The sequence below is a fragment of the Volvox carteri genome (assembly GCF_000143455.1).
Source record: "Volvox carteri f. nagariensis unplaced genomic scaffold VOLCAscaffold_347, whole genome shotgun sequence".
Taxonomy (NCBI): Eukaryota; Viridiplantae; Chlorophyta; class Chlorophyceae; order Chlamydomonadales; family Volvocaceae; genus Volvox; species Volvox carteri.
Genome location: NW_003307877.1, coordinates 873 through 12,366, shown reverse-complemented (window position 1 = coordinate 12,366; position 11,494 = coordinate 873). Strand labels below are relative to the sequence as shown.

General features: G+C 52.5%; 2 protein-coding genes across 2 annotated transcripts; one reads left to right on the top strand and one right to left on the bottom strand.

Moving 5' to 3' along the window:
- The first annotated feature begins 1,486 nt into the window (after positions 1-1,486).
- VOLCADRAFT_108673 (uncharacterized protein) lies at positions 1,487-3,979 on the top strand. The gene is made up of 3 exons (XM_002959543.1): positions 1,487-1,968; positions 2,431-2,603; positions 3,319-3,979. Exons 1-3 carry the CDS (start codon positions 1,492-1,494, stop codon positions 3,452-3,454), a joined length of 786 nt encoding a protein of 261 aa, XP_002959589.1. The 5' UTR covers positions 1,487-1,491; the 3' UTR covers positions 3,455-3,979.
- A 3,048-nt stretch (positions 3,980-7,027) lies between these two features.
- On the bottom strand, positions 7,028-9,911 carry VOLCADRAFT_71413 (uncharacterized protein; the record flags this gene model as incomplete). The annotated part of the gene is made up of 6 exons (XM_002959542.1): positions 7,028-7,171; positions 7,547-7,649; positions 8,124-8,188; positions 8,557-8,618; positions 9,222-9,375; positions 9,765-9,911. The coding sequence occupies 6 exons, from the start codon at positions 9,909-9,911 to the stop codon at positions 7,028-7,030; spliced, it is 675 nt and encodes a 224-aa protein (XP_002959588.1).
- Positions 9,912-11,494: the final 1,583 nt, after the last annotated feature.

Below are 11,494 nucleotides of genomic sequence, written 5' to 3'. Positions count from 1 at the left end.
TCGATGTCCTCGGGTTGGTTTTCCTTGATTAGCCAATCAAGTAACCGTACCTCCCCCTCCCGCGGGTCGTACGGTTCTCCGGGGCCCGATGCAGATCGAGGCCTACATAACCCGCACGGGCACCCAAGGAGCTTACAACCCCAAGGGCTCCTGGTTCAACGCAGAGAAGCGCAACTGGAAGAAGTACGAATCGTGGACACCCGAGCAGAAGGCTTGAGTGTTGGAGGGACGGAGGTGGCGGGAAGGGGACTGGAGGAGGCGTTGAGGAAGGGTGTGTGGAAGTCGGGGGGTGAGGGAGGCTTACGAGGACGGGGTGTGTGCGCGTGTTTGGCAATACGGGCTTTGTTTGGGCCGGGCTGGGAGCCAGCTGGGCGGGGGGGGGCCTAACCCCGCCGGGGGGAGCTAACCCTGCAGGGTTACAGTAAAGGTTCGGGGTTCTTGGAAGCCTGGTTCGCCCTTGGTCCGCCCAGGACAGACAGACAGACCGACAGACATGCGGAACAGTTAGAGCTTATGACGTGGGCGCGGATGTGCCGATGCAGTCGGACAGGGCAGAGGGCTGGGAAGGTGCCCTTGTGGTGCTCTGCTCGTTCCCGCCTTCGCTGCTGGAGGGAAAGAAGGTTTGCGGCGGGTTGGAGAATGGGATGGGATGGAGGAGGAGGAGGAGGAGGAGGAGGACGGCTTTCCTGTTGAGGACTTTGGCTTGGCAACCTGATGGCAAATCGGTTATGGGGGAATCGGCAGTTCATGATGACGTGGCGGGGCGGTACGCGTTTAAAGTCCGGTGCACTGTGTGCTAGAGGTTTCCTCTTTGTGCATTATTAAAGTATCTCGTTATCGTGCAATGGACGAGCAGGTCTCTATCTCTCATGCGAAATGATAGCTGCGGTGGCTGCGGCGGTGGCTGAGGGCTTTCTTCCAGGCCGTGGCAGAAAAACCATAGAAGCTGATCTCTGCATATTTCTGATACTTTGCAAGTGCGAACATGTCCACGGCTGTCCATTTGATCACGTGAATGGATGAGGCACTAGACCAGGAGACATGGCGCATGCATACGTACATGCCCACGGTAAGAGCTGAGAGCCCCAGCCAAAAGCTGCAGCAGGGCCGGCAAGAATAACAGCAGGAAAGTTACGCAAGACAGATGTCCTGGTATTCCCCTCAGGATGACGTGGTGTAAGGTAGGGTTGAGCTTCTTATCGGCCGTCACAGTGCATAGTCTGCTTTGCCGTACAGACAACCCTATATGCGTTGGTTTTTTCGTTTCAACGGTCTCTTCGTGTTTCGCCAATTTTTAGGTTGTTGTGCCGCTCACTTTTATGGATCTCTCTCTTATCTCACCTCCTGATCCTATCACAATTTGAGGGTTCCGGCATGCTAAGATATTGTACGGTGCTGCAGGCAACGAACGCTAATCCGTCCCAACACATCCAATTTTTCATTATTTTTGTTACATAGTCCTCACTACCGGTGATATCGATTGGGACAAAAATGGCGGCTCCACTACCACGGATTTGGGGGATGTTGCTTCTCACGGTGCTCGCGAGGCTGGACATTGCGCTAGGCGTGTCAACTCGCAACATATACCAGAAATCATCATCAAGAATTACAGCCCTTGATGTTCAGGATACTCAAGGCCCAACTCTCCTTGTACCGATTGAGTTGTTCGTTATGTCCCGGTGCCCCGATGCACGCCGAGCGGAAGCCCGCTTCGACGAAGTCCTAGCGGTCGTCCATAGTATAGCCCAAATCCGTACAATCTACATCGCGGACGAGGCGAACAACGGCAGTATTGTTTGCAAGCATGGACCAATAGAATGTGCCGGCGATGTGCAGCAACTCTGCGCCCAGCGGTATGGTGGACAGGACCCAGCTGACGGATCTAACTTTGGATGGTCTTTCTTGATGTGTCAAAACCAGCGGTTCAACGATGTAGGGTCGCCGGAGCTTGCGGCGACATGTCTAAAGGTTCGGTTTGTCCGCCGAAGAGAGACCGGGAAGCTTAGGGAACGACGGCCTTTAAGGGACGCAACAAGGTTTGTTTTCCAGGTGCTAGAAAGCAGAACTCTACAATAGAGGGGAAATGCATCATTCAAACATCCTACAGAGGGAATCCAGACACGCTTTTCTTTCCTACTGCCTTCTGGTGCGCCAACCTCTGTACCTCTGTACCCCCCACCCCCTTTCCCTTTTCACCCTAAGGGGGAACCTTCTTCTAAGGAGAAGAAGAAGTGTACCCCCCACCCCCTTTCCCTTTTCACCGGCCCCGAAGCCCGAACCCGCATCTTCTTCCCAACCCCAACCCCCCTTACCCCACGCGGGATACCCAACCCGGGGCTAACCAACGAAGCGACAGCAACAGGTCCTTCTCTTCCCACTGAACGAATTGTGTGCGTGTCTCTCTCTCTCTCTCCGCTTCCGAAACCGCAGACCTCCCTCTTTCCCAATCACATCGCGGACAAGGTCCGGTCCTGCTGGTCCGGTGAAGAGGGCGCGCAGCTGCTGCAGGTGTCAGCTGCTGAGGCGCGGCGGCGGGGAGCCCAGCGCAGCTGCACCATCTTCGTGGGGGGCACCTACCGGTGCACACATGACGGCGCACAGTGGTGAGCGGTGATTGGGGGGGGGTGTCGGAGGGATGGAAGGAGGGATGGTTTCGGAGGGAGGGATGAAGGGATGGTTTCGAAGGAGGGATGAAGGGATGGTTTCGAAGGAGGGATGAAGGGATGGTTTCGGAGGGAAGGATGGTTTCGGAGGGAAGGACGGAAGGGACGGGAGGGACGGAGGGGGCAACGAGGAGGGCTGTACGAGTGAGGGCTGTACGAGTGAGGGCTGTACGAGTGAGGGCTATGGTGAGAGAGTTAGGGCCGGGAGATTGTGATGTGTGTTCTGCCCTTGCTCGTCTAAGCGATGGCTGGGTAGGGAAGGTGTGTTCAAAAAAGCTTGAGAGGCGCGAGGGGTCGAGGGGGCGGCGGCGGAGGAACTGTTGATAGGTCTCGATGTGTGCGTGTGTCTGTGTCTGTGTCTTTGTCTTTGTGCGTTTCTGTGCGTCTGTGTGCGTCTCTGTGTGTGCGTGTGTCTGTGCGTGTGTCTGTGCGTGTGTCTGTGTGTGTCTGTGTGTGCGTGTGTGTGTGCGTGTGGATGGTGAAGTGATACTTCTCCGTCTGCGTGCAGCTGCAAATGCACGTCCGTGGGGAACTCCGCGCACTCACTCCCCCGCTCCTACACGCGCTGTGTACGACGACCCGCTGATCATCATCGTCCCCTTACCTCCCTGCTCATCCCACTGCCCTCGCTTCCCACTGTACTCTTGCACCCGAGGTACGACTGCCCGGGGGGCCCCGAAGTGTCCGATTTCGTCCGTACAGTCTGCGAAGAGTACAAACGGCTCTCCGGAGTTTGGCGGTCTGATATTTGCGGCCCCGAAGGAGGGGCCGGAGATGATGATGATAAGTAGCACTGGCAGTAACAAAAGCAGCAGCAGTAATTTAACAATAACAACATGACCATTCTTCGAGACATGAGCCCTCTGTGGCATATATATCGAGAGAAGAGAAGGGAAGGTGAAAGATTAAAAAGAAAGATTAAAAAATGCTGTATACAAATTTGCGACCATCTTTGCTCGCGCGGTGATGGCAGGAGTTCATGTTCATCACTGACGTCGAACAGTGTTGTGGTGCCTCTGGCGAGGGACATGGGAACGAATTAAACATGGTTTTCTTCGGGGGGAGCCGTAGGGGTTCGGGTTCCGTCTTGGGCCGTTTCGTGGGACGTATATCGCTTTTGGGTTCTTCCTTTTCCTCCCCCCTGCGGGGCTGTTGTGCTCTCTACTCCTCTGCTCGAGTCCTACAGCGCACCATTTTTTGGTTTTGTGTATTGATATGCGGACTTGAACCATGCGAACTTGAACCATGTGCAATGTACTGTGTTGTACGATATACTGTACGTTCTTGCGTACGTCGTCCTGTATAGTATAATAAAGCGAAAAGGATATATGGATCCAGAATTTGTTTAGGACTACAAAACACACACATACATTCACACAACTTTGTTTTCCGATGCCCCTTCTCTCCATTTGCAATTACACACACCCATTCCTCCAGGCTCATCCAATCCCTCCTCCTGCCAGAAAATCTGGTCATTCTACAATTGAGACTGAATACAACAAAGCGGAAACGGAAAAGATTCCCGCGCAAAAAAAACAATGACACCATCTTTGTAAGTTCCCGAACATTGGGTGAACGCATCCTATACATAACATCCGCCGCGCTGAGCTGCTGCCCCCGCACCGCACCTTGCCCAGATGTTTCCCCAAAACCTGAAGCAGTCCTTTTCCGGTTATTTCCAACCCCTAGCGTGTATGATAACCGCATAACGCACAAACGTTTTTGAAGTTGGGGATTGGCTCTTTGGGGTCGGGCCGAATGATCCCCCACAAGACACCCCAAGACACCACCACCTGAGACACTGACGATCGGGGGCACAAGATATCATACATGCCGTACACGTCGTACATGCCGTACACGCTCCTTCATATGTCCCGTCCCACGGATACACCTCTGCCCTCGGACTTTTAACTTTTCAATCCACCACAGAACAGCATTCAACACGACTCCCAGCTATCACAACACCACGTCGTGCGCCCTAGCTTGTGCGGCAATGCACTTGTTGCCCTAGGAAAGGGGAGGGGGGGAAAGAAAAGGCTTATGTGCCCTGTAGCGATGCTACTTCTCTTTAGTGAAATGGTGCGGGAAAATGCAGCGGACGGTGATGATGGCGACGCGCTGCACGACACAGCGAAACACACACACACACACACAGATGCAGCTTCTGCGTGCTGCGCATATATACATACAGGCATACCAACACAACACATACGCATCCGACACTCCCCCCATCCGACACGCTAACACTCCGTCGTACAGCACTCCGTCACCCCCGTGGCAAATGTACTGCTGCTGCTCCACGTTCTGCTGGACGGGACACACACCATGCAGCTCTCCTGTAGCCGCAACCAACACCAGCGCAACCGTCTTCTAACCACTACCTACCACTTCCAACCGTTAAAACAAATTACTACTTTTCGGCTGCCAATTTGCAAATTCAACAACGGCGGGGATCCGCACACAGGCACTAGATTCATCCGTAGCGTGCAACGATTAGCCATAAAAGTTGATTACCGATTCCTACATACATCCTGCGGCTCATTTTCAAAAAGGCATTTTTATCTCATTCTGTTTCTAATTGCTGGCATTGTAAAAGAAATATAGATGCAGCATAGAGGCCACGACTAGACAGACCCCTGGCACAACATCTCATAGTAGTAAAAGATAGAGCCAACATATGACTTTATTGGTTTCCTCTGGTTATGCTTCGCCTCTTACGCCTGTGTGACGACATCCTCTTTATCTACACACCACACACACCAACGTCTCACCACGGCAGAGCAGCACATCACACCGCCCTCCCTCTACAGAGCACAACCCCTTCATTTCCGCCCATAGTGGTACGGCGAATGTCGTACAAGCTGTACGGCAAAACATACAGAAGGTAACAAGAGTACCTTGGCGAGCCCGGACAATAAAAAGCATGCAGGGCCCCAAGCGGGGCGACTGGCCCAAGGCACTCTCGGCAGCAAGCAGTCGCCGGGGGCCGCACAAAAGGCGCATTCTCAATCAGGAATCAATTCGCACGGCGGCATACAAATGTATTGCAGTACACGACAGCGCGACCATAACGTACAAAACTGCTCTGCGCTTTTATTATTATTAAACCATTTTGAAGACTAAAATAATCTACGTAAAAGCCGCTCGAAAGGTGTCTCTAAATAACGTCGAGGACTTTTCAACGGATATACATTTTTATTAAAAGTGAAGAAGAGTTGCTCATACGGGAAGAAGAAAAGCTATAAAGAAATTCCTGAGACACTTCCAAAAAAGTCCGCTGCTACCTAACTATCGGTAATGGTGGATTGCTTGCTTGTACATACAGCTTGTACGGCTTGTACGACGTAGGCATCGAGATGGCTCGCGGCTTAAGAAGAAGGACATGCGCGTGGAGTTCTTGTCCATGGTGATGATGATGCTGATGTTGGGCAGGGAGGACTGTTGTGCTGTGGTGGTCGTGTGGTGGTCGTGTGGTGGTCGTGTTGTGCGGAACACGCTCTCATCTCCACCTCTTCCGCACACGGGCTCCGGAGCCCCTCCCTCAATCACCACAACCACCACTGCCACCACCATGCAAACAACGCTGCCCCACCTTTTCCCCCGAGAGGACGAAAGACGAGGTCTCCCAAAGGATTCCCTTCCCCTCCCCCCCCCCCCAGCAAGAAAGCTAACGAACTCCAGCTTCTTCCCTCTTTTCCTCTTTAACAGCTTCAAGGAGACTAAGGAACCATGCTTCTCCCCTTCAATAAAAACCATGTCCTCTAAAAGCTCTGTCTCTCCATTACAACATTCCACACACACACACACACACACACACACACACACACACACACACACACACACACACACACACTCTCTCCCTCTCTCTCTCTCCACCTCTCAGCCCTCCATACCTCTACTCGCTCTCCCTCCACTTATTCGGGCTCGCTTACCGACGCCGCCTGGACGGCCCTCAGTCGGCATCTCCCTGTCCACACCTCACACCTTTCCACCCACTCCTGGGGCCCCCCACTCCTCAATACTTGCCCGTAAACTCGTCCATCCTTGCCCGTACACTCATCCATTCGCCCACTTCGCCAAGGGCGGATACAAATACTTCATCAGGCCGTTTGTACAATAACAAACACAACTACCGTAGCAGCGAGCCTTCTGGCAGCCTGTGCTATTCACTCCTTTCCTCTCCTCCTTCTCCCCCTCCCTCCTCCTTCCCTCCTCTCCTCTCCTCTCCTCCACCTCCACGTCCACCTCCACCTCCACCTCCGCAACTCCTATCATCAAGACGCGCATATACCCGTACACATCTCGCTCAAGGCACATACATACATACGTACACAAAGAAAGCATTTCAGGACCTCCTGGGGCCATTAAGCGCTTGTGGCACGGCGTTTGGCCTTGGCAGTTGCCAGCATGACTTCAAGCTCCGAAACCACGCAGGTAAACGGCGGCCGCGCGTCGGGGCTCTCGTCCCAGCAGCGGCACATAAGGCCCATCCAGCCGGGAGCGGGCTCCTCGGGCACGGGACCCTCCCAATCGGCTGAGCCTGGTGTTGCCAAAACAGGACAGGGGCCGGGAGCGGGAGCCATTAGGTTGGTGCGAGCGAGGGAGTGGTTGCACTCGTAAGATTTGAAGGTAGGGCGATTGGAGAGGGGATGCCTAAATATATAAATTCTCCAGAAACTTTAGTATTTCAAAAAAGTGAAACAATCTATTTTCTCCATACATCGTCATGTAGCATTGTGGACTGCTCGTTGCAGCTCCTTCAGGGACTTATGGGACGAGATAGCGCGCGATAGCCAAAGAAGTGAAGGACCACCTTCCCTCTCTCCCCCGTTCCTCTTCCCCCATTCCTCCCCTCCAGTTATAAAACCCTAAAACCCTAAAACCCTAAACCTTAAACATCCACCTGGAATGGAGGGCCTCACAGGTTCGGTGGACATGGAGATCTGGTGCAGCAACGCGTGGTAGTTGAGACCGTCGTACGGCTCCCTGTTCGTGTACGGATGTGTGCATGGGGCTGTACGTATGTATGTGTGTAAGGGGGTGACTGAACCGTGCGGATGTCTTTTCATCAAATAAACACTCGACTTTTACCTCATAAGATAAAAATTACTCCCGTACATGTGGGTGAAATAAACCCGAAGCCCAAAGTACAACATCGATCAGAATTGGCTAGCTTAAAAGGAACTTCGCTCGCCGTACATGCCTACCCAAGCAAAAAGCGCGAGGGGCGGCTTTGCAATGTTTTCCACTAACTCGACTAGTTATTTTTATGCGTATGCGCAAAATTGCATATGTGCCCATGTGCACATGTGTGCATGTGTGTTTTGAAATGCTGCACCTTTCCCAGCATTTGCAGTACCTGTGTATGTGTATGTATGTGTGTGTATCGCCGCGCGACCCAAACCCTAAACCCCCAACCCCTCGTTCCCCCAACCTCTGCCCCCCCCCCCCACGACCCACCTGAACGTCCACAGCTCCCACATCACCACACCGAAGGAATACACGTCAGCCTTGTCCGTTACCGCCTGCACACCGGGACGTATAGGGCCCATCAGGTGGCGGGTCAGGTAGGAGGAGCACTGCTGGCGGTAAGTGGTCGCAGCAGCGGCACACACATACATACATACGTAACACACGGTCCACCATGGGTACCACCCTCTTCACTTACCCCTTTTTCGCCCAGGTCGCAGGTCTCTACGTGCTATTGATGCAAAAATTGAGGGAATCTGCTAGCGAGAAGCTACGTAACATATATACTATTACCTTCAGCGATGATGCGGCAAGCTCTGATAATATTATATTAAAAAGAAAACAGTGAAGGAAAAAAACAGTAAAGCAAAAACAATACATGACGGTGAAGTGAAGTACGGATCCGTAATGTGCCAAGTCGTACCTTGGGTGTACGAATGATTTCAGGAGCTGTCCAGGGAAGCGTGCCGCGGAGCGAGGTGACGCCTGCAGTGCAGAACAGTGCGGTACAATGCGGTACGGTAATGTACGACGGTGAGACGCGTTGGGAGTCGAATGTTGTTTGACGCACACGACGATGTGGCGACGATGTGAGCAAAGTACGGCAGTGTGCGGTCAGTAGCAAACGTCACGCCGTGGGAAACCGCCAGCGCACGATAACGATAACGACGACACAACTGTGGCGGTGTCGGATCCGGTCCGGTCCGGTCCGGTCCGGTCCGGTCCGGTCCGGTCCGGTCCGGTCCGGTCCGGTCGGGGAGGGTCGGGGAGGGTCGGGGAGGCGAAGATGAAGATGAAGATGGCGGAATCTAGGGTGCGAGCGTCCAGTTTTGAGCGTTTAGTTGTTTTGCTGGTCTGCTGGATCGCTGCCCCCTCTACCCCCCGATAGATACATTGTCGTGTAAGTAACGTGGTGGTGACGAGCAGCAGAAGGCTCACGAAACTGCATTTTAGGTCCCAAAACCCCAATTTATATACTTCTATACTTCAAAACAACCCTAAAAATCAAAACCCCACTCTAAACCCTTTTTTTAATCCCCAAATGCTAATCATACATACATACGGAAACGCCAAATCCTGACAACGTACACGGCCCACCTGTAACGTATGTTTGTTGTCGCTGTTTTGACAGTCCGAAGTCCGCAACTTTGCAAGTGGGCGACTTCTCTCTGAAGCCCACCAGGAGGTTGCCCGTCTTCAAATCGAAGTGGACGATGCGTTTGAGGTGCAGGTACTCCATCCCCTTGAGGCGAGGTGGGGGGAGGTGGGGGGAGGTGGCGCATTTCCGATCGTTAATGGCGGGCGGGTTGGGAGGGTGGCTGCTTGGGTGGGAGAGGGAGGGAGGGGAGAAGGACGTGGGTTTGCGGTACGGCAGCGTGGTACGGCACACGGTACGGTGCGATGAGGAAAGGAAAGGACGTGATGGGGACGTAAGAGGGTGAGAGTGTTTATGATATCGATATCGCGAGGTGTGGTTTTTGCGACTTTTAATACAGAACCATTCCGTGACTAAACATCTCAAGACTACGACTGAATTCGTTTTAAGACTAAGCGCAGGGCCACATACACACACACACACATAAAACACCCCCACACGCTACCTCCTTTCCCCCTCCTCCAAAAACATCTCACCCGGGCGGCATCCAGCGCCAACTTTATCCGCACCATGTCGCTACGCAGGAAGTCCGACCCGCGGGTCAGTGCGGCACGCAGACTGCCCGCGCCAAGGTACTCCGTCACCAGCGCAGGCGGCCGTACGACACCCGGCAGGATGGGCATGCCGGCAGCCAGAGCGGCCGTCATGCGAACCGCGTCAATATCGCCCGCGGCATCCAGCCTGCGCTCGCGTATTTGAAGAGTCGTATTGAAAAATCTATTTTTAATTAATCACAACCAACCATAACTAACTACAGCTAATTACGGCTACCTATTAACTACTAACTCGGTTTGAAGCGGTGCGGTGGGGGAAGTCTAAATGTTGTTTTTGATGTGCGTGAAAGTCAAGAGATTGTACGTGTGGGGAACTAGGTGGGCCTGGTGCCGGTTTCCATGTAAAAGCTCCAAAATAAGCAATATATCACTTCCCCACATCCTGTGTTTTATTTAAAGTGGTTACTACGTGGTGGCCAAGTGGTTACTGAGGAAAATAATTTCCTTCCAGAAGGTGGTCTGTCACTAGGAAATATGTTTTGAGTCACCTGCCAGTATTATATATAACCAGGTGGTCGCAAAAAGGAAAAAATTGGGGGCCACACAGAGCCCCGCAGTGACCACCTAAAAAGCTTTCTGTACACACAACCATTTAAATAAATAATCAACATATAAGTGTCGTCGTCTTGGCTGTTCAAAGGCGTGTGAATGAGCGAATGCCGTGAAGTTGGATCTTCGGATGCATGGAGTGGTTCTAGTGGGCTCCTGTAACAGAAGTCCTGTTCAGCATACTCGCTGGGAAAAATGTTAAGTAGTTACCAAGGACCAAACCCCACAGAAGAAACCCCACTTGGTCACTAAAAGATTACCATGGTGAAAAGTTAAAAAAAAACACTGAACACATCCCCCCGCCAGTCACCTTATCGCCACTACCGCGGCGCCCGCCGCCTCCATATCACTGCGAAACTGCGGATGCTGGATCGCGCTGCTTGCGATGCTGTTGCTGTTTCCGTACTGTCATCCCTGCTGTCATCTTTGGATATGAAATCCGCTCCAAAACCAATAAAACCACATAGCTGCCACATCGTTCGCTCCCACCCACCTTTCCCGCTTCGCCTTCAGCTCCCGTACACCGCTTGGCAGTACAATGCCGTACACCCACACGATGTTGGGATGTCGTAATCCTCCCAGCATTGCGGCCTCTTTCAGCAGCTCCGTAACGACATCCGAGCTCACCGAGCTGCCATCTCCATTTCCCCCTTTCGACAAATAAACGACAGACAGACAGACAGACAGACAGACAGACAGACACACACAGACACAGGGAGATGGGTAGATGCGGGGGTAGAGGGGGTTAGAAGGGGAGAATATCATATGCCAGAAACAGAACCACGAAAGACTTAATAAAGAAAAACGAGACACATCCCGGGGGGTGTTTGGGAGATTTGAACATGCCGCAGCACGTATGCCACCACACATGTACCATCCATGCTTAAGAGCTAAATTTCGGGAATCACCAAGTGTCGTTATTTCAGTTGTGGGGAGTGTTATAATTCCCTTTTCTTTGGAAATCGCGAATATGTAAGGCAAGAACATTTCAGGAATTAATTTCAGTATTTTTGAACTGAGGGTACCAGCAAGTGAACCAGGAAATGCATAGATAGTACAGGATATAAATTAATTTAAAATTTTTATTGGTCAGGATGGGAGAA

Excerpts from the sequence above, each read along its gene's own strand:
- VOLCADRAFT_108673 (XM_002959543.1), top strand. The coding sequence starts at position 1,492 with ATGGCGGCTCCACTACCACGGATTTGGGGGATGTTGCTTCTCACGGTG. Across the intron at positions 1,969-2,430 it reads TTGCGGCGACATGTCTAAAG|ACCTCCCTCTTTCCCAATCA; the intron begins GTTCGGTTTGTC and ends CCGAAACCGCAG. Across the intron at positions 2,604-3,318 it reads ACACATGACGGCGCACAGTG|GTACGACTGCCCGGGGGGCC; the intron begins GTGAGCGGTGAT and ends CTTGCACCCGAG.